The sequence below is a fragment of the Syngnathus scovelli genome, chromosome 3, assembly GCF_024217435.2.
Source record: "Syngnathus scovelli strain Florida chromosome 3, RoL_Ssco_1.2, whole genome shotgun sequence".
Classification (NCBI taxonomy): Eukaryota; Metazoa; Chordata; class Actinopteri; order Syngnathiformes; family Syngnathidae; genus Syngnathus; species Syngnathus scovelli.
This window is the reverse complement of record NC_090849.1, coordinates 16,847,230-16,873,615: the sequence shown is the minus strand read 5'-3', so window position 1 is coordinate 16,873,615 and position 26,386 is coordinate 16,847,230. Positions and strand designations below refer to the sequence as shown.

Here is a 26,386-nt window from a genome sequence, read left to right as displayed (position 1 = left end):
ATTACATTACTGTCGTATTTTACATTAGAAAAATCTCACTGTAGACCCCCAGACTAGCAAAAATATACTGAAATAATGGTGATCCTACTCTTTGCAATTTACTAAAAAAAACAAAAAAACTCAGTGTGCAACAAGTAGACACGGCTTCCCATTCATACCAAAATAATTACTTTTAATAAGGTTTATTTAACTGCTGCTGTCAAGTAGAAGAACATTTCATTGCTATTCCTATTATGTCACTGGCATTAATAAATGGAAAAAAGTTTATTATATGCAGTGAATTAAGTAGATTTTCGTGCATGTATGTATGTATGTATGTATAAAATCCACATAAGCAGCACAGACAAATGCTATATTGTAGGGGAAAAAAACACAGTAGACAAATTTTATACTGTATTTATATTATATTGTATTGTTTTTGTATTTAAAGCTCTTTTACAACAAAATGACATGGTGATTCACAGTATGAAGGCAGAGGCGAGTGAAACATTCTGCTTTCCAATCTAACTTCTTTTCAATTCATGGATTTTTACGTCATCGGGAATTTGTTTTTTAAAATTCTCTTCAAGACTGCGGTATGTTCTCATCAGTTTGTCTTTAAACACAAGTTGGCAAAGTTGGAAAAAGATCAAGGAGACGTACTGCTTAATTCAATACATATTTTACCGTTTCAATAAACAGAGAATATAACAACTTAGTTCAGTACTGTACCTATATATTGTGAAATATTTCTATCAAGCATGCATTCATGAGAATAAGTTTAGCTGATTGAAATGTCACAGAACTCGGAATCCCTTTGCTCCCCATTGGTCACTTTTTTACCCGTATTTGTCCCCACTTGCTCGTAATGAGTCACCAGTTAATGATATCTCTAATGTGGCCCCACAGTTTGGTGATCCACAGGTTGACCCCAAACTCACTCAAGTACTGAATTTCCGGCATCAACATCTTGCGGCACAACTTAATGTGGGCCTTGTCAATGTTCTTCTTCAGATTGTATCCCATGATGGATTTCTCCCCGACTGGCTGCCACGGCTGCATGACGCTCTCCTGGATGCTGCCAGCATCGACGGCATGTCCGCCTTCAATGCAAGTGACTGCCATCTCTGTGTTCCTCCTTTTGAGCTCCGTTACGTCCTCCGCCATGCGCTGCCATCCGTAATCATCCACTTTCCTCCAGAAGGTGCGGTTCATGTGCTGGTACAGTTTCCAGTCAAGAGCATTCCACTCAAGGGCTTTGGCCCTCAGGTTGGGTGTGAGTTTGGAGACAGTTGACCCCTTGCGGGCGTTGAGCTTGAAGAAGATGAGGTCATCCATGTCCCAACAGAGGGCATCCTTGAGCAGAATGAGAGATTCCTCAAAATGTTCTGCCAACATGAACAGCTGAAAACGCTCCGCGATAGACCTGATTCCCTCGTCAACCCGCGGATCATCCGGCTCGAGAGTGTTGTCCTGTCCCAAGTCAAAGAACAGCAGGTTCCTGAGGTAGAACGCGTTGAAGCCTTCCGGGTCAAAGTAGTAGTGGGGGTTACGGAGGAACTCGGCCAGCTTGTCATCTCCCGCTATCTTCCAGGTGAAAGGCACCAGCCGGCCGTAGTAGTGGAAGGACGACTCAAAAAGCTCAGCGGGGTCTCTGAGAATGGTGATGTAGATGGTATCAAGGGGAAGTAACTTGGCTACCTCGGCGGCATTGAAACGCATGTGATTACAGATGATATTGAAACACATTCCGGGTTTGTAGTCTTTAACGTGGGAGCGCTGGAAAAGGGCGGGGTAGAAAAAGTCATTCCTGCTGTCAGGAAAAGCAAACTTCAGTCGATGTTTCTCTCCAAAGCGGAAGAGGATGTTAAGGAAGGTGCTGCTCGCCGACTTGTGGGTCTTCATGAACATGATGTCCACTTTGGGGGTGCACAGCCTCCCTGTGTTTTCGTGTGAGCTGTTGCTGCTTCGTCTGCTGGGCAGCCGGGATGGACGGTGGGCGCAGGAGTAAGGCACTGGAATTCTGCAGCAATCAAACACACGCACTGTTAAATATGATCAAGTGTTGTGTGTGTGCATGTGTTGCACCATACTCAGGCATGCTCAAGGGAACTTGGGTCATGGAAAGGCAGTAAAGGAGGACAATGCAGCTGGTCAGCAGGACACCCAGGATGAAACGCTTGCACATGGACCTCCAGTGCTTCCCGTGTTTTGCCGCCATGGTCCAGAAAATACAAGGCTAAATAACCTGTAAAACAACTCATAACAAGTCGTGCATGTTAAACAATCAGAAAATGAAGGAGTACACATGAAAGCACTCAATGATGCTTGAAGGGCTTTAGAATTTTTTTTCTCCCCAATCCATCCATTTCTCATTTCATTCCAGTCATGTGTTGGGCCAAAGGTGGAATACAACAAGCAGTTATTTTAATTAACCTTGTGAATATTTTATTAACACAATAGAATTTAGAATTTATTTACTCGATACAAACAACCGTTCATATTCACACCTAAGGACAATATAGCACCTCCACATAACTCAAGACGTATGTTTGTGTAATGTAGGAATTGGCCAGAGAATATGTGCTAAATACTTGGCCAGTGTCAGAAAAACTGTTAGGGAAAATGCTAGACTGAAGTTACGCATTATCAGCATTGTTTGGACTGCTGGTTATGTAAAACGTGTTTAGCACTATGTGATACCATCGGTGTGCCAGGCAGAGACACCCTGTGCCTTCTTTGTCATATAATACTGTGGTCTGGTAACGGGTAGCAGAGATAACATCAGCTACTGGTAAAATGGAATGGATTTCTTTTATATGATTTTATTCTGGGATATTTATCTATCAATAACAATTTTAATCAGAGATAGTTTTGTGTCACTCAATGTATTGACATTGAAAATGTCTTCATTTTTTTTAGCACGTTAGATATTTGAGATTTTTTTTGTTTATAGGTTTGACCTATAAACGCTTGCACAATACAGATTTAAGCATGTGATGTGATCCATAGCTATTACACATTAAATGATCATTTTTACTATAATTAAACAAAACCAGATTGTATTGCTTATAATGATTCCAATTCATTAATCTATTCAGTCCACTTTAGGTTAAGGACCTAACGGACGGTTACGGAATGTGTGGTTTTGAATTACTGCTGTCTGGGTACCTTACATTCTAAATTGGATATTGTAAATATTTTATTAAAGGCAAAGTTGTTGATACAGATCGTATGTTGGCTTTCATTAGATGCAGACAAAAAATACTGAGAATACTTGACATGAATTTAAATGACTGCTAAGCATTACTAAGCATTTTGACATTCAGCACATTGGTATCCATGTTATTTACAAAATGTGTTCACTCAGGGAAATCAACTCAAAAGAAAGTCCAGTGAATTCTTACCTTCATAAATAATAAATCCAATCCAGCAGGACGTGACCCTTGTCCATCACCATTGCCTTATTCCCTTCATATCCCACTAGACTAAAACAAGTTGATCGACCGCCTACGCCGGCATTTCTTGTATGTGATCTTGACGCAAGCAAAGACGAGAGGCAGAAAAGTTGCATGCATGCTCAATTCATCACGTCCACAGATAACAGATCTCCACTATCTCCAGTTTCACGGCGCCGCTGCAGGCGCACCTGATGCCTCAGGCCGCCTCGCTCTCTTAACTTTCTAATCCAAGAGCCATCTTGCTGAATGAAGCACTGCAGGGAGTCTCGGGTCCCTGTGACATCAGGGTCACTGTCAGGGGACAAGCACTTGTCAGAAAGAGAGTGAGTGAGAGCGTAACACAAAAGGGGGAGGGGAGTGATGGAGCGAGGGAGGAGAGGCCTGTATAGTCCTGTGTCTCCATACAGAGGGCCATTGAGTGTACACACTGGAGTCTGAGCTGCAAGCTGATAGGAGGGGTGGAAATCAGCATAAAAAGAACAAATGCAGGCATCCAAAGAACAAGGACAGCAATTGTACCACTCGATCAAGACTTGCGTATGTCCGAGTTCTTTGAATTGTCTTCTGCACATGCTACATGTGGAATGTATGGTTGACTGCAAGTTGATTGTTAAGCGGCCTGGCCATTCATAACCTTGTCATGAAGTTCCTATTTGGCAGTTTTCAGATGCGTAAGCTTTCACGTTATACTTAAGTACAGATACTTGTGGGGAGAAAAATGTATAATTTTGTCGAGGTCTGTTGTCATTTTAGCCTTTCTGAGGTTCAAAAGGTGAGACGGGAGTTTTGGGTTTGAGAGTGAAAAAAATGTTGGTTCCTCCTCATAATAATAATAATGAGACATTCTATCTATCAGGTGCAAAACGGATGCAAGAAACGGACTATTATTGTTATAAAATTCCAGGAATTTTCTATTTTGTAAACAATTAATTAACATTTACGCAAAATTTACATTTGGATTCACTACAAATTGAATATGCAAAGGCAAATAGAGCTCTGATGTACGTAATTTGGCTCTCATTACATGGTGTACCTAATATTGTGGCTAAAGTTACAAGATAAATCTTTTTTGTGTTCAGCGCATAAACATTCGAGCTTGATTTGTGTAAGACGCACTGTAGCTTGACACTGCTTCTTTGTTGAGCACCCTGCTCCTTCAGGCACCCATAGTGCCAGGCTGAGACCCGAACTGGGTGGGCGCGCATGGAATGCACATTAGGGCAAGGAGGATGCAGATGGAACTGAATGAGGATATTGAGTGTGCCGGTCAGAACGAGCCCACCAAAACCACAACAGAAAGAAGCATTTGGAGGGGGAAGTATGCCTAACTACACCTTCACACAGGTCAAGCTTTGCATTTGTGTTCACTGCAATCGTCTTTATGTAATGTGTTACACAGAGGTGATGTGTGAACAAACAGCTAGAATATTCCATTTTAATTGAATCATTGTTGCATGGTCGTAAGATATACTTTGCATTGTTTTGCTAGTACAGTCCACAAGTTAAAAGAGTGTCGATGAAAAGTGTGTGTCGAAGACTGGAACAAAATGATAAACGGTCACTTCTACATCAAGATTTACATACCGGTTATAATTATGCTACAAAGATTGATTTATCACAAGTCATTTTCGGGCCTTTTTCTTCTTTGCCTTTTCAATGTCATCGTGAGCTTTCCTCTTTGCAGCGAGCTTGTTTGCCTGTGAGAGAACAAAAGAGCAAACTCAGTTCTAGCAAAGAGTTGACTCACAGGTCATATGGTCTGCACATTCTTGAAGAAACACATTTGTTTTAGTGTTTAACATTCCCACATGGCAACAATAAGAGTGCAGGTATTGTAAATAAGGCATTCAATGTTACAATAGTGACACTTATCAGTGCAAACAGACTTTAACGTGATGGAAATCCATATTGATTCAATAAGAAATGGGACAAACCTCTCGGACTTTTCTCTTTTTTCCAAATATGATTTTGTCGTAGAGATGCTTGTCCTTTTTCTTCATCATCATGATGGCCAGTCGCTTCTCCTCAGCTTCCTCCTGCTGCTCCCGCTGAGCTCGATTATCCACTTTCAACTTCCCGGGAGTCACTTTGACCTGAAATGGTCAAGTCAATCTTTTATGGTGTATGAAGCAGCGGGTGAGGGATGATGAGGAGAGATGACTCGCTTGTGTGTCACAAACCCTGGGATGCGATCTTTTCTGCTCCATCTTCTTGAGTTTATTCTCTTGGACCTTGTCTTCTTCCTCCTCATCTTCTTCACCCTCCTCATCCTCCTCTTCACTCTCTTCTTCCTCTTCATCACTTTGCTGGGCTGTTAAGAATAAATTTAAAGTGTTGAAACAAGAATACCACTAGAATAACCACCCTTGTTTTAAATGTGCAGCAACAAAATAGGTCATGGCTGTGCACACATTTTCAAATCATACTAGTTTTAGCCTTCAACAATTAACAAAGGCCTTACCCGGCTTCTCGCCCCTTTGCAACGCCATCATCTTCAATTTCTCTGGAGGAACATAGTCTCCCTCCTTCTCCTCCACAAATGGAGACAAGTGAGGCGGAAGAGTGACTCCCATGAAGTAGTCCTCCACAGGAAGGACTATTTTGGCATTGACGGAGTCGTACACCCACTGTGGCTGGATGTAGTACCTGAAAATGACAACGCATTAAACGTTATGAAGTTGATTTTTCAGAATCACACATCTGACTTCAAATAGATAATGCAACATTTACTTTACCTGTTGATATATTGCGTGCCAACACTGGGTCTGTCAACAATGTGATGTGTGATGGTCTCATCTGTCTCATCATACGTGCTCCCGATGCAGACGGTCTTGTCCCAGGACACTTCGCCACCAAAGCACCTGTCAATGTTGGTGCCGCAAGTTGACGAAGGCGCAGGAGCACATTAGCGTTGACAGCATGAAAGTGCAGTGGTACCGACTTACCTGATGACGAAAGCCAGAGACTCTCTGGGGACTTCCCTGTTGAGGAAAAACTTGAATCCCTCAAAGATTTTCTTATGGGCTTCCAGCTGCTTGAGCTCCCTTTCTCTTTCTTCCAATTTTTCCATGTCTTCCTAAAGAGAGCATTGTTGTATTCCATTTAAACCCACTAATACAAGTTTAATTCATTTTTTTTCTCTATATAGAGGCAATGAGTCAAGTTACGACAAAAGCTGAAAGTGACTCAAACGTCAATATTTAGCTGTGACTTGTAAGTGTGAAAGAAAGGTAGGCCATTGGAATGTTGAAGAGTAAAAGTGCAGGAATTCAAGTAGTTGGGATCAACACCACAGAGCAGAGGTAAAGAACAACGTATAGACAGAATCAAGTGGATGGAGGAAATAATGACGCAAAAGTACCAGGTACACTTCTGTATATATATCAACACTTGAAACAGCCAATCATGCATTCCGTCTTTTGCTTTGTACCCCATCAACAGGAAAGTGGTCCACTTGCGCTTCTTCTTCCTCTGCAGAAGAAACCACCCGGGCCAGACTCGAACTCAAGGCGGAGAGTTTCTGCGTGGAAGAAAATCCACAATCAAATGTCATTCACAAGCACACCAAGTAGACACTCTAAAGTCTATTTAATGAGGTTTGATTGTAATTTCTACCTCCAAGTAGCTTTCTGAATCCAAGGCATAGTCATCATCATTTGTGTCCTTTAGCTCCTGCTCTGATTTACTGTCCAGCTAAGAAAAAAAAAACAACAACAACAACAACAACAACCAAACATTAACAGCACAGACTAGAAGATACAGTAGAGGTTTGCTATTCAATGTGAGATTTAATATCCATTCATCCATTATCTGTACCACCAATTTTATCGCAAAAATACAACAATACTGTTTGACTTGACGTGAGCGTTCAGCACACATAACCCGGGCAACAATTGTTAGGCACGCAAACATCTACCTTTGGTGGGTAAACCAGATTGAGAGAATGGTAGAGCCGGAAGTTGATGAAGCCCAAGAGAGTTGTGTAGAACTCTGTGAAAGTTGCCATGACTCTGTAGTCAACATCAGTAGGATGCTAAAACAGCAAAACAAAGAGCAAAGCATTGATTCACAAATTGTATCCAATGGTGTACTATCAACTGTTGGTCTGCTGAATGCTCAGTAATTGCAAATCATTTAACAGTATGCTGTTTTTCATTAATGTGCACTTACATCATGGGCGAATTGATATGGCACCAGCCATGTAATTAGCTGCCCCATCACCTCAACCTGGTAATATATTCCCTTGATAGAGATGAAAACCTGCAGGGAACCAAACAACGAAATGACAGTGTTAAAAAACATTCCATTTTGAAATTGAACTAGACTGTCATTAGTTAAAGCTAGCACCTTTCTGAGGGCACGGGAGGTTATCGCAAAGTTCATCCACTCCACAGTGAGGCGTCGACACAGCTGTATGGTTTGCACGTGGCATTTCCCTGTTCGAGCAAATGTGGAGAAAAGGAAGCACATACAAAGTGCATCTTCAATATCCCGGAGAGCATCAATGAATGTGGGATACCTGGAATACAACAATAAAAGTTGTTTGTTATAGGCGGATTCGTTTAATTGATTCTCCAATTCATTACATTGCTAAACTTAACTATGGGTCACACTGATGAACTTCTTACCTTTCTTTGACAATGTGGTCCAATTTATATGCTGGCTTGTTATCCTTGAGCCTTTCCACTGCTGAATATTCTGTTTTGGCATAAGCTTTTCTAAGCTTGCGAACGAATATCTATACAAAGAAAGAAAGAAATGTTAAAATTCAATAACACAAAGATACAGCATGTAAAAGCATATTAGTGTTTAGGTATTAAATATTGTACACTACCTTGTACTCTCTGAATTTGCCAACAATTGGCTCATGCAAAAGAAAGCGAATGTCTTTGAGAAGGTAAAAGGTTCTCGGGGCAGTGGAGCCCTTGTTCACTTTCTTCTTGTGCTTGGGTTCATGAGGATAAATGCCTTTAAGGATGCATAATCGTCTGAAAATCCAAACAAATCAATTGTTGACTACAAGAGACTTTGTTGGCCCGACAGTTTAAAATCAACTGTGCAGGTACATGTCAGCATGATGACATAATCAGTACCTGAAATGAAACGAAAATAGATTTACCTGAAATCGGGAAGGCTGAGTTGTAATTTCTTGCGGGCTTTGTTTCTGGTGATATAGTTTGTGGCAGCGCCACTCTCATACTGCAAAAAAAGACCAAGAGACTCCGTTATATACCTTAACCTTATGAACAAGTTGAATGAACTCAATACAAAATCTTAAACACTTTTAATCATTTTTACTAAACTCCGCCAGCGAAGGAAAACAAACTATTAGCTACAATGCTAGCTAGCACCCACGTTGCCTACACTGTCAAATGTTTGACTTAAATTAACGGCGACAATTACCTTCTTTTTTTTCGTGCCTCCCATTTACAAACAACGTTTGAGTTGCACAGATTGAAAAGTGTTTTTATCGCAAAAAGCAGTGTCTACGAAGGTGACTACAACACAAACCACCGCAACATGCAAGCGATGCACGTGCAATTTGACATGCGCACAGGAGACGAATTCAGGACCCTGGACCGCCCGATCATCTGCCTGTATGAAAATAAACCTCATTGTAAAATTACATTATAAAAGGTAGTCATTTTACAGTGTAATAATGTAATAAAATGATGTAACAAGAGGGTTATGAATATGACAATTAATGCATTTTTATGTAATGCAATAGTGTAGAAGAAATTCTAGTAGCTGTCCCATGTACAAGATAATAACAACAATAATAATAATATTATAATAATTAATTATCATCATCATCATAATATCATCATCATTTGAATAAGTTAAGTACACCAAATATACGGTACATATTATTAGACTCTAATGATAAGAGTAAATATTGTAAATGTACTATATTTTATGAATATGAATGTATTTAGATTTGATTCCTGGATAATTAGCAACATAAACTGAGAACTTTTAATACCACTATATAGTAATGTATAATGTTATGATATATTACTAATGTATGATGAATAGCCCTAAATGTTAAAATGTAGGTTAAAGATTCAACAGTTAACCCAGAGGTCATAAACATGCAAGGGCAATCAGAATAAATGACACAAACTCCGCCCTCTTGTTTTCTCTCTGGTTTGGGCAAGCCCAATAACACGACGGAGATGCACACTGGAGTAGGGCAGAGAGGCGGAGAACAAAGAAATATCACTGGGAACTGAAGCAGGTTCGAGTGAAATAAAATTAGTGTGAACTCCAAGGTCCAGAAAAAGACAGGATATCTCAGAGGTAGTGCATTCCATAAATTAATCATGGGAGTAGGTACATGTTTAAAGGACTACTTTCTTGGTTTCTGGGACTATGAAACCCCCAAAATCATGGTAGTTAAGAATCTAACTCTTGGAGTCATATACAGAGGAGTTCAGTTTATTGTCATCACCTACTTTGTCTGGTAAGCATTGTTTTTGCATGTTTTGTATGTATTTATTGTTTATGTATCTATCTTTCATCATCTACACACTGTGCTTGTTGGTCAATATCTAAAACAGAAAATTGATAATGCAAATTCAGTTGAAATATCATATAGGAATTTATTTTTAACAATATCGTATTATTCAGCTTCGTATCCTTGTCATCAGTGTTTTTGTATGTGCTCTCAAGGTACGTCTTCATAAGTCAGAAAGCGTACCAAGAAACTGAAACACGTCCTGCGAGCTCAGTTTACACTCGCATGAAAGGCTCAGCAGTTCATGGAGATCAAATCTTGGACACTGTGGAATATGTTCGACCATCGGAGGTGAAGAGGCTCTCATGCATTTTCACATTATGATCTTGCCTTCATGGAGGTTAAGATTATTGAGCAGTGTTATTGTGGCAGGGTGGAGATGTCATTACTGCAATATTGAGACGAGAGGTCACATACGACCAGAAGCAAGAAAACTGTGCTGAGGTAAAAGGTCAAACAACATACTGATTTAAACACATGAAATATTATGTATATGTATTAAGTACCCCATCAATGATTGTCAGCTTTTGTCTCTAGTATTTTGGTGTTGCAAATGCTAACTGCTCGAGGGACTCTGACTGCATCCAAGGAGAGGTTGACTTTAATGGCCACGGTAGTGCTATGATCACAAAATATCCCTTGCGATTTGGTATTTATTTGTCTCAAGCTTCTGTTGGTTCTGTTTGACAGGCAGAAGGACGGGCAGATGCATTAGATACTACAACTACACCTTCAAAACCTGTGAAATCAAATCCTGGTGTCCTATCGAGGAATATGCTGTCCACAGGTAATAAGAAGATATTTCCCAATGGGATACATTGTAGGGGATTTAAAACCACGCATGTGAAGTCCCCATGTAAAATAGCCAGCTTCTCTCTGTGATTCTACACTTTTGTCATTTTTCTAAATTTATTTTTTCCTTTTTGCCCACTGCCATAATTTCAAGCAATATTTAATTCCTCTGTGCAGTTGCCAAATATGGCTCCCTGTCCAATCAAGGGCAAAGAAAGCAGGTCAAAAGAAACCCGAAAATAAATGGTGTGAAGTCAGTCAAGCTTTTTTCCCAAAACAGACTTCTCCTAAAAACAAGTTATTGTAAAACTGTCAAATGTTTTTTTTTTCTAATGGGTACAGAGAGCCACCTTTGAGGGAGGCCATCAATTTCACTGTATTCATCAGAAACTCCATACTTTTCCCAAAGTTTGGAGAGCGGAGGTACGTGTCGACACTCACACATCACATAAGCGAGATCACACATTAAATCCAAATAAATATTGATGTTATCTCTTTGTGGCAGGGGTAATATTAAGGGCTCTTCAAACAGACGCAACATGCACAAATACCTGAACAAATGTCTATATGATGAGGAGAAGGAGCCCTACTGTCCAAATTTCCGACTGGGTTACATTGCACATCAAGCCCGGGAGAACTTTAGTGAGCTCTGCAGAACGGTTAGTACAGAAAGTCATATTTGCGTTTTGCAGAATGAGATTCAATAGAAATGTTTGACCTTTTAAAAAAAAAAAAAGATGGTTTGTTGTATCTGATCAATCGCTGTAATTCATAATAAATTTCTTTTATTGAGTCAATATAATCTGAATAGATGTTATAATGTAGGATTACTAATTCAAATACTACACAGCACCTATTTTATGCTAATTGACTTCTCAGGGAGGTGTGATTGGTGTTTTTATTCATTGGAGCTGTGACCTGGACCTGGATCCTTCCCGCTGTAAACCCAAATATTCCTTTAGGCGTCTGGACCTCAGAAAAGATCAAGCCAACTCTGGTTACTATTGCAGGTGAATTTCACAGGTAGAATAAAATCTTAAAACTGAGGTTGTGGTCTGAAATGCTGCTTGTCTCTAGGTTTGCCAAATACTACCAAAAGAACGGAAAAGAGTCTCGGACACTTATCAAGGCTTATGGCATTCGTTTGGATATCATTGTTCATGGACAAGTAAGCAGAGGTTTTATAAGAATCGACGTCGATTTAAGAATTTCTGCTATGACATATTAAAATGTTTCTTCTTTCCAGGCAGGTAAATTTAGCCCAATTCCAACCATCATCAGTGCAGTGACCGCTCTGACTTCTGTCGGAATTGTGAGTTAGCTCATCCTTCCTCATTTGTCCAACTGAAAAACATTTTCTGACTTTTATTTCTCTCCTACCATTAGTGTACCATTATTTGTGACTGGATCATGCTGACATTTATTGACAAAGATAACATCTACAGTGACAGCAAGTTTGATGAAGTAAGTAAAAAAATAAAAAATGGACCAAAAACTTTCTCTTTAGATTGTACTTCACATTTAGTTAGGTAAGTAAAGGCAGAAATATTCATTCTCACTCACGCTAACAATTCATCAATCTCTATCAATCGCGAAGTGTTTAGAATAATAATTTCATAATGCAAGGCAAATAACTATTCACAATTAAGTCATCTTTGTGCACATACATTAGTCTGATGTGCTGTAAAATCATAGAAGGTAAACACTTCACAAATTTTAGTGAACTATGACCCCTAAATGGCTACTTTTCTCTCCAGGTTATAGATGAACCAACGGATGAGTCCATTCCTCCACAACTGCTTTACATCACTAGCTTCAGCGCATACCAATCAGACTTATCAGATGATGTGCTGCTGTGATGTCATCAAAAAAGTCACCTCATGGTGTGGACGCCAAGATTTTCTATGGCCTCTCTTGAATACTAATAAGATTCATCTAAATTGCTTGGCATCATTTTTTTTAGCCTGATAAGAGCATCCAGCAGGAAACGACGCACGGGATGAGTAATGAGCAGTAATTCAATAAGTCACTTCCCATAAAGTGCATCGCTAACAAGATTCTGGGGTTGTCTAAACTCATCTGGATTCTTCACAAGACCACAACGGCCAAGAGTCATCGACCCATTTCTGCCGTGATGAGTGAAGTATCATTTCAGTTTGGGGAAAGTTTTGTATAAGCTTTGTAGATATGTAGAACTAACATGAGTAAAATGTGAGAACATGTAAACGTACGTTATTAGCTAATATGGATAAGCTAATATTGTTTTCTTATAATTACCTTATATGTCTCAGAAAGAGTAGAGCAGAATGTGAGCCATTTATGAATCATGTGTGAATATAGAGTCAACATTTACACCAATAATATTCTGCAACACAGATACTGTTTAAATCTTTTGGCCGTTTTTCCCATTTTATACATACATTCAGACAACATAAAAAATATATATATTTTGCATTGAGTTTCTGAAGGAGCCCTTTCTATTTTATTTGATATTTTAGGCATTACCACAAAATTAAGGGACGTGTGTAGAAGTTATTACAAGTAAATGGCAATAATAAAAAGCCCTCCCAGCTCATAAGACAAAGTTGTCCTGGGAATTCGTAAAATATTCTTGGTTGGAAAAACGAGTGTTTGTACAGATTGATGGTTGTCCCAAGAGACGATGACAACAGAGGATGTAATCATACGTTTAAAAACACCTCACTACAGCATTACAAAGTAAAAATTATTTATTGACATGCATACAATATTTCAAAACTCCCACCACAGAGAGTTCAATCATATCTACAGCTCACAAACACACGCACGCACACACCCACTCAAGCAACACTCACCAACAATGACGAGTGATTTGTTCTAATGCAACAGACAGTTGCAAACCTCAGCTGTGCTTTTAAGGATCACTCTGGTTCATCTGAGGCGTCATCATCATCAACCAGTCAATGGTCTCCTTCAGGAAGCTCATGTTGTAGTGGGAAGCAATGTTCCGAAAGACTGCGACCTGCTCTGAGAAGGTCTTTGGAGGGAAAGAGAACACGTAAATAAAAAAGAAACAAATAAAGACACATATTAGAAGACGATAACGGAACACGTACCTTAGCTGAGAAAGTAAGTTCAAAGTCTCCGGCACACTTGCAGTAGAGGGGCATGTTTGCTTCTTTCACTCCTTTGCATTTAGGACAAACCTAAACATCACAGAAAGATCAATGTTTGACAACAGGCGGATTATTTCTTGAAACATGTACACACAATTGCTGGCAAGCTGTTTAAATGAAGTTAATCACATCATTTATTGTCCTCATGATGGAACATTGACCTCTACAGTTTCTATCCATTTGAAGCAAATTCCTTTTGCTGTCAGTACATTTCAGTAGTTTTGCCTTTGCAGCTTTTTTTTTAACTCACCAAGTCCTGCAAAGTGTAGCTCATCAATTTCTTCTGCAGGGCTTCCACCAAAGCCATCTCAATAGACTCGGTCTCATACTGGGCTTGGCAGTTTGAGCAAAACCACTGTGGTAAGACGGCGCCATCCTGAATGAAGAAAGAAAAAAAAAAAATCAGTCGATGCAATTAAGAAGTAGGACTACGAAGGAAGCTTCTGCTGGCTTACTTGTGCCACGGACGGGTCTTTGCAGAGGTCGAGGTCACGACAGAAATTGCAGTTGTGGCATATAACTTCGGGCAATATGTACGAGTTGCAGGGGTCGCGGAAATTGGCTTCTTCTGAAAATTCCCCCACATCCACAAGGCGCAGAAGGTCCCTCTTTAGCTTGTTTACCTGGTTCACAATGTTGCCATCTAGTGAGAGGACCTGAAGAAACAACAAAAGGTGTCGAAAAATCAATCAGCTGATTTAACATTGAAGACACATTTCTTTTTCTTCATATTTACCTGACAGACATATTTGACAAACTCCAGAGCTGGGTTGTTAAGTGGCAAGTGTGAGCCTGGCAAGACCGGGAACATTTCCGAGGGCTGGGTGAAATTTCTGGTACCGGTCACTTTTTTTTGGATTTTTTGTGTAATAGTAAAAATATTCTGCGTCAGCTCGGTGGACACATACTCCTGGGAGAAAGTGATCATTCCTAAAGGAAAGATTTAAAATATGCATCATAAGGTCACCATAATATGTGGCATTGTTATTCAGTTCTACAAAAGAGCATTGTACCAGGAAGAGCACTCAAATCCCCCATGGCCTGCTGGGAAATCTGGCTGCCTCGCCTCTTGACTGGCGTTGCACCAGGTATGTTGCGTTTCAGTTCTTCTTTCATGCTTTGGTAAACTGCTACAATGTAAGCTGAGTAGAAAGTCAATGGCTGAAAAGTGGTGTAATGCATTTACAAATATAATGACTGGTTGCTTGGCAACAAAACATCACTAGATGGTACCAAAGCAATATTTTTATATTAGACATGACATTGGCCCAAAATGGCAAATATGCAAGTCTTTAGAAAATACTAGACAGAACCAGAATAAACAGACTGTACTTTCAAAAAAAGGACTCACATGACACAATCATGAGGAAGTAGTTCTGGCAGGAAGCACTTTGCGGAAGATACTGCATGATATTCCAGTTGCTCTCAATCAAGTCCTCCACTTCATCCGTCGCTGCATCTTCCTCATCTTGTTGAGCATTCACTTCATCCTCCTCTTCATCTTCACTACCATCTTCATTTCCCTCTGTGTTTGTCTTTGCTTTGACTCCTTCCTAGAAAGCACCAGCCCAAAGCAGCAATAAGTCGCCTATTTGGTAGACATGAATAATGAACTACTGTCCGTTTCAACTACCTCGCCGCACAAGATGCTGGACGGAAGTTTGCCTTTCACACCACCATTGTTAGCCGGATCCATCCACAGTAAAAATTCCCAACATCGAGAAAAGGAGATGGACAAAGAGTGGAAGATTTCCTTGGAATGTATGCTACAAGAGACACATTTGACATGATGAATACAATGAAACCTTGATTAGTATTAATAAGTTAGATGACAAATATCAAACCTATTTGTGATGTATTCCACATAACCAATGGCATCATCTATCCTCCGTTTTTTAGTGCACAAGATGATCCTGTTGAAGTTTCCGTACACCACAGTGGAGCCAAGACGCTTGAACTCCGCAATCAACCTGTCAGCACCACAACAGGAATTACAATGTCGAGGCCAGCCAATGAATTCTCCCGCCACGAGTCCAAAAGCATCGCTTAAACAAAACAATACACGCAAGCAATAAAGGCTGTGCATCACTCACTGCAGGAAGACCTTCTTCATCATGTTGTGCAAAGTGCGGTGCAGCGCGGGGTCATAGAGCAGCGAGCTGGGAGAGTGCAGCCAGCGGTAGAAGTGCATCACCTGGTTGTCCGCATACACGTTGTGGTACTGTGTGATCTCTCGGACCCATCCCACCACCATGCTCTTCAAGATCCTGTTTATGCGTAACAAAAAACATTGGAAAAAAATAAAATTCGAGTGTGTTTTCAGGATGTACCTGAAGGTGTTGGAGCAGAGGGCGGTCTCGTCGTAGCTAGCTAGTGAGTTAGCTCCTTGGTTTCCTGACATCATGTCCTCCAAAGACGCCTGTTGGATCACATCAAAACTAACACCCAGACTGGCTCCTCCCTCCATGTCATTGACATGCTGCGACTGGAGGATGGTGTTCACAGCCAAGCTCTGCAGGTCCAGCTCCACACACACTGCAAGATGGAAACATTTGGAACATAACATTCATTCCTCACAATAAGGTACATTTTGTCTTTCATTAGGATCTCGTATTTGCTTTGTTGAGTTCATGGCAAATCATGCTGGGAGACTCCAATTATATTAATTATTTTCTAGAGTTCGGTTTAAGCAAGTGTCGAGGTACCTGTGGAGTAGCACCCTTGGGCATTAATCTCAACAGAGCACCGATCATCACTTTCCATAACAAGGCGGCTGTCATCCGCCTCTTTGCCCCCCAAATCTGGCCTTGCTGTGGGAGAGAGCCATAGCAGGTGATTGTGTTTCCGCAGATGTCTAGCAAGGAACAAGTCAGAACCGAATATTGACACATCCTGGGGCAGGTTTCCTACAGGTAAGTGGTAGTACCTGAAATACAAAAGAGATAACGGGCAGATTTTCAGTTTTTATCATTTTCACGTGAAATCCGCTTAAAAACAACATTGATCATTTAGCATAACTCAAAGTAAGGTCATCCATCATAATTTCTCATATGGAACTCATTTTTAAAATCCAGTGCTAATAATTAATAACACGCATTTGAAGTGCACACGCTACCTACCGAGCCATGTCAAAAGCCTGCGATAGGTAGCTGTCCAGATTCAGGTAGTGGCGGATCATGCGCCGAGCCCCATGTCGCTGCCAGTCCAGCACATTGTAACTGATTTCATCAATAACATGCACCGGCACAACCGGGAATTCGTCCAAAACTGGCATCCCCGTAGTCAGTCGTCGCAACTCCCAGTTAGATTGAACTGCGATGAGGGTCGGACCCCGGCGCTCCTCCTAAACGTAACGGACAGAAGCACATTAGAAGAATCCTAACATAAGCCATAATAAAAAATAAAATAAAAAAAATCATTTTTTTTCTTACTTTGTAGCTCAGAAGTATACGCTGCAGTGCACGGTGGATGGCCTTCACATCATTTTCAGCCCGAACCTCAAAATTGTGTTTTTCTGGAGGCAGAAGGTCCTCTGTTGTTTTTTCCAACAGGGCAGTGCGTTCAGCAGTGTAGACGTTACTGAGGTTTGGCATCTGGTTGCTTCGCACCTGCATAGGAGAGAGAGGAAAGAAGGAATTCAATCGGTCATGTATGAACTTCACAGTACTTTAACAGTGCGTATAACTGAGCCCCCCCCCCAAATACAAAAAAATAGGCAGCAAAACAATACAGCAATGTACTGTTCTTACAGTGTCCAGAATAAAGATGTTGGCTTTGCGTTGAGAAGGGATGAAAAGGCCAAACAAGGCCTTGTGACCCTGACTGTGATGGTAAAGGTACATGTGGCGAACACTCCCTGAAAGAGGAACAAACATGCCCGAACATTAACAGACTGTTAGACGACAATGGGTAAATCACACAAATACGTTCATACCTGGCTCCAAGTAGCTGAACTGAGCCAGAGACTTCATATCCAGATTCTCCAGATCAAAAGTGTCTGCCTCCCTGCCGGCCAGATCCCTCCCAACACGCTTACTGACCATACACACACATCCGAGCTGCACCAGCGCACGAAAAAGTAGCGGCACCTGAAAGATGTATGATCAAAATTCACGGTTGTATATTATCACTGTTAATTATTGCGGTATAAATTGGCAGTGGCGTTTGCATGATACCTGTGTTTCATAAACCCCTTCAATGTCTGGGGCCGAGAGGTCAGCGTTGATCTCGTTAATGTGCTCCTGGTACATGTCCTCGGGCACACAATACTCATACAGGTAGTAGACTATGTTGGAGCGAGGGAGCAAGCGATTCACCTGATGCAACACACAAACATGCTGCTTAGAAAAAAAATACAACTGGCATAAGAAAGCATCTTGGTCATCTGCTTACCTTTTTGTATGTTGGTCCCTCCTCCTGTTTCGGGACTTTTTGGTTGACATAGAAGATGCGAGGAATGTTGAGCTTCATGCAATGGAGGTCATTTCCAATCACAGCCCATAACTTGTAAAGTCCAGGGTGGCTCGTTTCTGCAATCTGCAAGTATCAGATACATTACTCCAATCACCATTTCACTCCTTCCATGGATGATTGCATATAAAAAAAAATGAAGGTGGTGCTCACCTGCACGACTTGCCAAGGCATATCCAGGATGCTACGAGCTGTTTTACGGAGGAAACTTCCCAGACCTGTGGTGTGGCCATCCCTGATCAATCCTCCGCCAACAGGTTGGGCTTCACCATCCAGCAGTCTTCGCTTTTTTTTTCTTTCCTTCCTCTGCTTCATTTGCAGCTCCCACTTTTTCTTATGGTAACGCAACCACACAAGACGCTCCTCCTTTGAAAAAATAAAATATACAGCTGTGTAATGTGACACTTGGTGGACAAACAATTAAAAATTCCACATGAGGACATAGAATTAGTCAAACGTAATATGCAAACGGTTGCCTACTTTTGTCTTGCCCATTGGTGGTGGCGGTCCCAAAACCTCTCTCCACGACTGGGTAAGCTCAAGATCCTGAGACTCCACCTGGCTGTCCTCCCCCTGAGAAGTTCTCTTCCTTTTGGTGCTGATGAGGATGGCCGGCTGCAGCGGCTTAGCTGGCGTCCCAAAGTCCTCCATATCGGGAACTTGATGGCCGTCGTGGCGCATAGGAGCCACCTGAAGAAAAACATCAGCTATGAGCGGTTTGAAGAGGGCCTTGAAACAAGACAATACACTTCTTGATGTGTTTTAAGTTTAATTACAATATTATGTCAAAGCACTGATTTTCTTGGGAATGAAATATTCCTATTCAACAGGCAGCAAATTACATTTCCTTGATGATGAATCATGAGTCGAATAATCGTTACCTACCTGTCTCTTGCCCTCACTGGTGAACAGCTCGCTGATTTTCTTTTGTTTGTAGATATCGTTTTTCTCAAGAAGCTTCTTGTGAAGCCAGTCGGGATGTCGGACTCGGGGAACTGGATTCTTCACCTGAACATCGCAACAAGTATATTGTAATTGAAAGTATTAGATATTCTAGTATGATGCAGTTTTCTCCAATTGAATAGTACTATCACGATAAACATATTTTCAAAAGACTAGCTCTCTGACTGTTTATCTACTAGATTACCCAAATGACCAATAACTAACCCAAGCATCACGAGCATTTTCTCATTACCTGTTGGAGAGCTGCAGGGATGGTGATAATTTTCTGGATTGCGCTCCCTAGCCTTTCAATGTAGTAACTCCAATCAAGAATCTATGATGAGAACAGGAAAGGCAATCTGATGCAAAACGAGGACATAAAAAAAGAATCCATGACTTTCGTTATTTCCTTACTGAGCGGATGTCAAAGTCATGCAGGCTGGGCATCTTCAGCCATTTGCGCAGAAAATGTTTGGTCACGCTCGACTCAGCTTGGAAGATAGCCAAAGGGATAGCTCTGAAAGAGAAGACATAAATGAAAACTTGCTTCAAGTTACTTTCTGCCAGCCTGTGATCACAATTTTAAAACTGAGGAGCAACATGTGCCGTTTCCCCACCTCTCCGTCACAGGAGCTCCTTCTGGCTTTCGTGAGATGACGTAACGACAGCTAAGACCAGCATCTTTCACCATTTGGTCTCCCAGGAACTCTGCCAGTCTCTTGGCTGTGCTAATGGAAGTGGACTTTTGCTCTCCGTAATCCTCCAATTTTTTAGACATGGAGCGATTTTCGGATATCAAGTCAAACAACTCAGCATCCGGCATGTTGGCAGCCTGGAAGATCACAGAAATTGTGAAATAATTCCTGTCATGTTAAGAGTGTGACCATTTTAAACAACTGCCTTTACCTTGCTGTACAACACATCTAGCCAGTAGTCAGCCACTTTGGCTACAGAGGCGTAGACCTCCTCCAAGGTGGTACCTTTGAGGAAAGCTTCAAACACGGAAGACTGGAAGATCTTGATGAGCTGCAGCTCTCCTCTTCTCTTCACTTCAAAACCCTTCAGCTCAGCCAGAGAGCCGTCCTCATTGAATACGGCGTATCTAAGGTCAAAGGCCAACAGAAATATTAATGCATGTAATGGAGCTTTTCTTCTACAACTGTGTTTATTAATAGTGACATGAATTTTATTGGAGAAGCGGCAACTATTGGCATGAAATGTGATATTTGGCCTTACCTTTTCTTTAACTTCTTGCCTTCTTCTTTAGAGGCAGGCAGAATCATGGCAAGATACGGCCCGTCCACTTCGAAGAAGATGCTGTTCTCCGCCCTGATATTATACGTGAGCGACGCGGGGTCTACCAGCTCGTGATATTGCTCGTTGGTAAAGCCTTCCTTAACCAGGATATTCAGCATGGCACCAGGGTAAGAGATGGTCACCTTGGGCTTCTTCTCATTACTAGTCTTCACAACAAAGTTCTCCGGGAAAGTATTTGGAAGGACACACCAGATACCATCAGTATCCAATTCAAGTGGCCTCCTGAGTCACGGGAAAGTTGACAAAAAACAGATTATGCCAGAGGAAATCTGCATCAATTATTATCGTCGCCATACGTTACGCACCCTATTTGTTCGATGAGCTCTCTTGCCCGAGTGATGATATTGGCACCAGTGTAGCACACAATGCCAGCCATCTCCATCGAGTACCAACGAGCCCTAGTGGACACAGTGCAGCAGTTTAGCAAGACCGTTTTTTTTTCTTCCAGAGGCCGTTTAGGAAACAGGATTTAGTCCGGAAAAAAACAGAGTTTAACTCGTACCCTTTTCTCATGACATAGCCGTAAAACGAGTTCAGGATACACTTGTGAGCCAGCTGAAGAGAGTCATACAGGATCTCCATGTTCTTACAGCGCTTGGCCTCGGCAGCATCTCCACTGTCTTGAGCTGCGGACAGTTTCTTCTTCCACACCTTAAAAAATGCATTACAATAAAGCAGTTTTGTGTTACCACGAAGAGTTGATGGAAATATAGATTGACCAATCAGCCCTGAAACCTCCTGAGAGGAGGACATGACCCATTTTCTCTTCTGTGTTACAAAGCAAGGTACCTTGTGTAGACCTTTAAACTCATATCGCCGATCTCGAAAAGCTCGAACAGTGTCCACATAGAAGGAGTTTTCTCTCTGACAGATGGTAGTGACTCGCTCCTCCAGCTTGGTGACGTGTATCTTCTTATAAGCCTTCTTGCAATAGTCTGACACAAAGACAACATTAGTCAGAACTGCCTTAGACACGGAAAAAAAAAAAGTTTTAAAACAAATACGACACCTGCAAGACGTTTTTTCTCATGCTTAGCTTGTTCTTCCCTGTTGAGTGTGTGAAAGGCCCGAGGTGGACCGTTCGGGAAGAACGGAGGGAACTTCTCAGACTCGAGTTGCTGCTGGATACGGTGGAACTCACTACGGCTGGCGGGCACTACGCAAAAGGGGATGAGGATCTGACAAACCCGTGGATACCTTAAAAACCAAGCGTGTGACACCAACTTACTGATTTCCCCTCTCCAGTGCCAAGCCATCCTCCTTTGACAAGTGGCGCCTGGTTTATTGAAGTCGCAGGCAGCACAAGTGGCTGCGTCTACCATAGCGGAAGGCTAGAGGGGAATAATAGAAATGACAAGAATATCATTTTAATGTCTTTATCTCTTATAATCTAAATTGCCCTTTTTGTTTAACCTGTAGACGGTTGGTGAGGATAATGTTGGGGTACATAGCTCCAACGTCAAGATGGTATATGAGGGGACACTCTATCCTGTTTGGAACCTCTTTCAAGGAAGTCAGCTTCTTTTTGATATCTTCACAGACCTATTAAAAGACAAGTGTCCTTTATTTCATATGACAAAAGTAGAATAGGTGTTGACACAGAAAGAAAGAAAACCAAATATATGTTCTACATACTTCATTAAAGTTGGTGACTTGCTCAAGGGGGATTTTTTCCTCTTCTTCAATGGCATGACGTATTGTTTGCTCAACTCGCTGGCATAAAAAGTCAAACGCAGCTGGATTCTGTCAACAAACCAATCACCATTCAAAATCAGATAGCACCGTAAGACATTTTTCTATTACAAACACAGTATGTGCCTTGGCTCAATGGTTAGGAAATATACTGATACGATAAAAGCAAATAAAGTACCATTTTGAAACGGCAGGGAATGTCACTTCGAAACACTCCAGATTCCAACGCTTCCACGTGGCCCCCCACGTAAGTCTCAGAATCCAAGACGTGGCCGTCGTCTGTCAGCTTGTTGAAGACTTGCTCCTGTTTGTTGGGGAAGACAATGTTGGCGTGGAAGGCCTGCACCATGAGCAGAGCTTCGCATAGAGTGCCAGAGCCTTTACGCAACACCTGCGTGGAGAAGAACACACATGTCACGTGGCACAATCCTACATTGAAGTATATTATTGCCAAGTAAACAAACCTCATCGGGCTCCATGGGGATGATAGTGCACAGAGCAAAGATGAAGGGATGAACATACTTCATATAAAGGTAATATGTGGCCACAGCATCTGACACGGAGTAGGTGGCTAAAGTCTGGCAAAAAGAAGTAAATAACAGAATGAAACAGATTTTAGTACTAAGAATTAAAAACAAATAGATGTCTTACTTGTGGTTCCTCCGTTGCCATGCGGCACATCTCCTCCGGGTCCAGCTCCACAGGGTCATAGCCCAGTTTAGCCTTTGCTGCGGCCTTCAGATTATGGCTTCCCACTGGCAGGTAGCTATCTCTCTTAACCCACCTAAAGCACAAGAGGAAAATACAATTAAATCAATCCTCATATTATATGTCAGATACACAAACTAATAATGTCAAACAAGATTCGGAATATCACAAGTTACACAATATTTATCTTATTGTCATACTTTCCGTATTGCTTTTATGTTGTCTGATGTTTTTTTTTTTTTATTGTTTTTTTTAATAGTACTTTTTGAAACAGGTGTCTGATACATTAGTGTCACACCTAAAACTGTCCATGTGGATGGCCTGAGTGGATTTGTACTCTCCCTGGCTGTCTTTCTGGAAGCCGATCTCCCTGTGCATGTTCAGTCCGTGCACGGAAGCTCGTGTCTCCACAAAAGGCCTAGAGAATTACAGTCAAGTCAAAAAGTAAAAATGATGACAACATTTGTGTGATATGACTAAATGCAGGAACTTAAAAAAAAAAAAAAGAAGCTCACCAATCAAAGAAGTCTCCGTTATAGGTGACAAAGATGTTAGGTTTGGTCTCTTGAACGTGATCAAAGAACCTCTGAATGAGTGCCATCTAAAGGCATAAATAATATTATTACAATATGGCATTATTGTTTATTTCTTTTTTAAAAGTAGGAGCTTAATTTCTAATGACATGTACCTCATCATTCTCATTAAAAACAGTGAAGGGACCTTCATATTCAGGTTTGGGTGTGAACTCAAAGTCTTCAATGTTTTCAGAGACAATCTCTCTGTTTGTGATTAGAAAGCCCTAAAAGGAGAAAACAAAACAAAAAAAAGTTACAATTAGACGGTTCAAAAAGAAGCGGCATATAAAACCCACCTGCCCATCAATCATATATGAGATCATCATGATTTGATCAGTCTCTGCATCTGGGAATTTTAGTGGAAGTTTGGTGGTCTCTATATCAAAAGCCAAAACGACAGGGTCCTAAAAGTAAGAAGTGAATAATGGGACGTCAATGCAAAAAAAAAAACAAGAGACAGAACTTCAACAAGAAGATTGCCATACGGGTCGTTCGACAAGATCGTCTCTGCGAACAATCTCGGGTGGGTAAGTACTGCCTCTGTATCGAACATTGTACCAGTGAGCCTGAGAAATAATAATAATAAAACAAAAAAAATTAGAACAGATATAAGCTCTTTGATTTATTTCAGTCAATAGCTGTCGGTTGCATTCACCACGTGGATCTTTAGGTCAATGGACACGCGCACGTGGTAGGGCACGTCATACTCCCTCATGTCCACAATGTTGTCTAATTGGTCCGAAATATTCTTGGACATCCCATCTTCCTCTGCTGAAGTCACATTCCCACCTGATAGTGCACTGTAAACACAGAAAACAGCGAACCCATTAGGCTACCTCATCCACTCCCCCGTCACCCAAAAAAATAAAAACCAAGAGGATGAGCGACATCGTTTGCTGTTGCAGTCCTGAACTACATAGCATATCAAAAATGGCAACCAAGTAATTACATGTAAACAAAAACACACTAATGAAAACTGTTTATGTTTTCATTGAACAAAACATACCTTGATAACATTGACGTGTAGACATCATTAGACTGTTCTCTTTCTCGGTTTTTGCGTACCGCTGGGGAAATCTCCCGCTTGACCTTGATGAGGTCATCCACAGTATTGAAGGACAGCTTAATGTAGCCTCTCTTCAGTCCTACCAGGTGGTTGGGCTGAGTTACAAAAGAGAAAAATGTTTAAAAGTTATTTGCAAGAGCAATGGTCAAGCAGTCATTATTCCAGCTGTAAACACACACAAAAAATGTAATTACCAGGTCCAGATCCTCTTTTGAGATTATTTCAAGCTTGGACACTCTGCCTTGGAACTTTCTTGACAAATATAAGATAACTTCTCTTTCACAGCTCTAGAAAAAAAATAGTGCAAATATTATGAGCACTTATACATTTGGGTGCAACTTTGATGGTCAGGTTTACCTTTTTTGTAGCAATATAAAAATAAGGCTTGAAAGGGAGCGCAACCTATGAACAGAAGACATATTGCGTTTAATGGATCATACATAATCAGAATGATCTAGCATTTTGTTTGAATTTGAGTTTTGCCCAACACACCTTAAACCTGCTTCCATCCTCCTGGATAAAATAATAGTTCACAACACTGATCAACCTTTTGTCTTCATCCAGGATCTCAGCCTAGATATACAAGGACGTACACATTTAGGTTTTTTAATGACAGAAGAGGCAAACACGTTGAGTGAGTGAGTGAGTGAGTGAGTGAGTGAGTGAGTGAGTGAGTGAGTGAGTGTTAACTTACTGGGTGCATGTTGATCAACCATCCAGTTTTCTCTCCAGGTTCTTTCATCCGATCGAAGCCGAAGCGACTGTCCATCTCATCCGTGAACTGGCTGCGCTCCAGCCTCTTGAGGGCCGACATTGAGGAGCCATCATCCCTGGTTGAAATACATTGCTCGCCATCATGTACGTGTAATTTATGCAGACTCAATGCGGAACTACTTACTGGTTCTCCTGATCTCCACTTTTACCCTGGTCCGATTTGAATCTCCCACTATTTTGAAACACCATTTTGTGAAGTGGGCAGACCGCAGGCCAACAAAAGTAGTTACCGGCTGCGATATGGTGTTATGTCGGCGACAGATTCTGCATCTGGTAATATTTTGGAGTTATTTCAAACCTGTGTCGTTGTTTCACTGACAGTGACAATCCTTGTGTTTTCTTAGTTTGGCGCGTTCTCGCACTTCCCGCGAGATCAGCGCCGCGAATCATTCTCACAAAGATCGTTTATTGAAAAGATTGACACTTCTGGGCCTCATTGACGAAACTCAATTTGTGTAACTCGAGTATTCTTTCTTTTCTTTTCTTTCTTTCTTTTTTTTTTTTTTTACATAGTTTGCCTGACTGCATGTGGTTATTTAATGTGAAATATGAAAAGTCGAAAATTCAGTGACAGAATAATACTTGATCCTTACTTGAATTTAATTAACCAGTCAATGGTTAAATTGTTTTGATGTGTTTTACTTCCTTTTTTAATGTAATTAACCAATTACATGATTAAAAATGGTAAATGTACATTTAAATTGGCCACCAAAACCCATTAAGATACAGTCACGTGTGTAATACGTTGAAAAGCTGTCTACAGAAACCATTCGTTATTTTTATTTTTTATTGTTTTATTTTTTTGATTTTTATAATAATAATAATAATAATAATAATAATAATAATAATAATAATAATAATAATAATAATAATAATAATAATAATAATAATAATAATTATTATTATTATTATTATTATTATTGCTGTCTAGGTCATTC

General features: G+C 40.8%; 4 protein-coding genes and 1 long non-coding RNA gene across 6 annotated transcripts; 2 read left to right on the top strand and 3 right to left on the bottom strand.

Moving 5' to 3' along the window:
* Window positions 1–384: 384 nt before the first annotated feature.
* On the bottom strand, window positions 385–4,431 carry gal3st1a (galactose-3-O-sulfotransferase 1a). 2 transcript variants are annotated; one of them, XM_049763465.2, is made up of 3 exons: window positions 3,387–4,431; window positions 2,073–2,238; window positions 385–2,002 (listed from the first exon to the last, which is right to left on the bottom strand). In XM_049763465.2, exons 2-3 carry the CDS (start codon window positions 2,198–2,200, stop codon window positions 853–855), a joined length of 1,278 nt encoding a protein of 425 aa, XP_049619422.1. In that variant the 5' UTR covers window positions 2,201–2,238; window positions 3,387–4,431; the 3' UTR covers window positions 385–852. The 2 variants fall into 2 exon arrangements, with proteins under 2 accessions (XP_049619422.1, XP_049619421.1); XM_049763464.2 differs by having other exon boundaries at window positions 2,073–2,227.
* On the top strand, window positions 4,411–6,801 carry LOC137840155 (uncharacterized). Its single transcript, XR_011086626.1, has 2 exons — window positions 4,411–4,784; window positions 6,589–6,801. It is a non-coding gene; the product is annotated as an uncharacterized lncRNA (long non-coding RNA).
* pes (pescadillo) lies at window positions 4,862–9,015 on the bottom strand. The gene is made up of 15 exons (XM_049763463.2): window positions 8,844–9,015; window positions 8,560–8,639; window positions 8,275–8,428; window positions 8,069–8,178; window positions 7,788–7,959; window positions 7,611–7,700; window positions 7,357–7,473; window positions 7,056–7,133; window positions 6,871–6,960; window positions 6,386–6,516; window positions 6,176–6,301; window positions 5,902–6,086; window positions 5,621–5,751; window positions 5,375–5,533; window positions 4,862–5,137 (listed from the first exon to the last, which is right to left on the bottom strand). Exons 1-15 carry the CDS (start codon window positions 8,865–8,867, stop codon window positions 5,063–5,065), a joined length of 1,722 nt encoding a protein of 573 aa, XP_049619420.1. The 5' UTR covers window positions 8,868–9,015; the 3' UTR covers window positions 4,862–5,062.
* A 453-nt stretch (window positions 9,016–9,468) lies between these two features.
* On the top strand, window positions 9,469–13,359 carry p2rx2 (purinergic receptor P2X, ligand-gated ion channel, 2). Its single transcript, XM_049763466.2, has 13 exons — window positions 9,469–9,903; window positions 10,113–10,248; window positions 10,330–10,401; window positions 10,495–10,570; window positions 10,648–10,744; window positions 11,092–11,172; window positions 11,255–11,408; window positions 11,629–11,759; window positions 11,827–11,917; window positions 11,996–12,061; window positions 12,136–12,213; window positions 12,507–12,632; window positions 12,713–13,359. The coding sequence occupies exons 1-12, from the start codon at window positions 9,764–9,766 to the stop codon at window positions 12,606–12,608; spliced, it is 1,224 nt and encodes a 407-aa protein (XP_049619423.1). The 5' UTR covers window positions 9,469–9,763; the 3' UTR covers window positions 12,609–12,632; window positions 12,713–13,359.
* Window positions 13,360–13,460: 101 nt separating this feature from the next.
* pole (polymerase (DNA directed), epsilon) lies at window positions 13,461–25,809 on the bottom strand. The gene is made up of 48 exons (XM_049763462.1): window positions 25,573–25,809; window positions 25,369–25,504; window positions 25,167–25,247; window positions 25,032–25,076; window positions 24,869–24,961; window positions 24,615–24,769; window positions 24,264–24,408; window positions 24,094–24,174; window positions 23,905–24,012; window positions 23,722–23,832; window positions 23,549–23,634; window positions 23,332–23,451; window positions 22,977–23,109; window positions 22,790–22,903; window positions 22,504–22,716; window positions 22,269–22,376; window positions 22,047–22,175; window positions 21,862–21,964; window positions 21,643–21,789; window positions 21,423–21,568; window positions 21,136–21,284; window positions 20,939–21,031; window positions 20,553–20,855; window positions 20,223–20,418; window positions 19,934–20,148; window positions 19,731–19,833; window positions 19,570–19,650; window positions 19,260–19,382; window positions 18,855–19,064; window positions 18,528–18,740; window positions 18,297–18,440; window positions 18,080–18,220; window positions 17,839–17,992; window positions 17,654–17,760; window positions 17,336–17,512; window positions 17,024–17,247; window positions 16,610–16,830; window positions 16,235–16,439; window positions 15,998–16,171; window positions 15,749–15,874; window positions 15,538–15,670; window positions 15,256–15,457; window positions 14,918–15,046; window positions 14,641–14,834; window positions 14,360–14,560; window positions 14,155–14,280; window positions 13,845–13,934; window positions 13,461–13,765 (listed from the first exon to the last, which is right to left on the bottom strand). Exons 1-48 carry the CDS (start codon window positions 25,635–25,637, stop codon window positions 13,643–13,645), a joined length of 6,876 nt encoding a protein of 2,291 aa, XP_049619419.1. The 5' UTR covers window positions 25,638–25,809; the 3' UTR covers window positions 13,461–13,642.
* Between the last annotated feature and the right edge of the window lie 577 nt (window positions 25,810–26,386).

Bases quoted from the DNA above. Each gene is read 5' to 3' on its own strand.
- gal3st1a (XM_049763465.2), bottom strand. From the start codon at position 2,200: ATGGCGGCAAAACACGGGAAGCACTGGAGGTCCATGTGCAAGCGTTTC. The intron at 2,003-2,072 runs GTATGGTGCAAC...TGATTGCTGCAG, and splicing joins GTTCCCTTGAGCATGCCTGA to AATTCCAGTGCCTTACTCCT.
- pes (XM_049763463.2), bottom strand. From the start codon at position 8,867: ATGGGAGGCACGAAAAAAAAGAAG. The intron at 8,640-8,843 runs GTAATTGTCGCC...CTTTTTTTGCAG, and splicing joins GAGGCACGAAAAAAAAGAAG to TATGAGAGTGGCGCTGCCAC. The intron at 6,517-6,870 runs GTACAAAGCAAA...TGCTCTCTTTAG, and splicing joins ACCACTTTCCTGTTGATGGG to GAAGACATGGAAAAATTGGA.
- p2rx2 (XM_049763466.2), top strand. From the start codon at position 9,764: ATGGGAGTAGGTACATGTTTAAAGGACTACTTTCTTGGTTTCTGGGAC. The intron at 10,402-10,494 runs GTAAAAGGTCAA...TTTTGTCTCTAG, and splicing joins AGCAAGAAAACTGTGCTGAG to TATTTTGGTGTTGCAAATGC. The intron at 11,409-11,628 runs GTTAGTACAGAA...TTGACTTCTCAG, and splicing joins TTAGTGAGCTCTGCAGAACG to GGAGGTGTGATTGGTGTTTT.
- pole (XM_049763462.1), bottom strand. From the start codon at position 25,637: ATGGTGTTTCAAAATAGTGGGAGATTCAAATCGGACCAGGGTAAAAGT. The intron at 18,441-18,527 runs GTGAGCACCACC...TGATACTTGCAG, and splicing joins TGCCTTGGCAAGTCGTGCAG to ATTGCAGAAACGAGCCACCC. The intron at 16,172-16,234 runs GTACATCCTGAA...ACGCATAAACAG, and splicing joins CTCTGCTCCAACACCTTCAG to GATCTTGAAGAGCATGGTGG.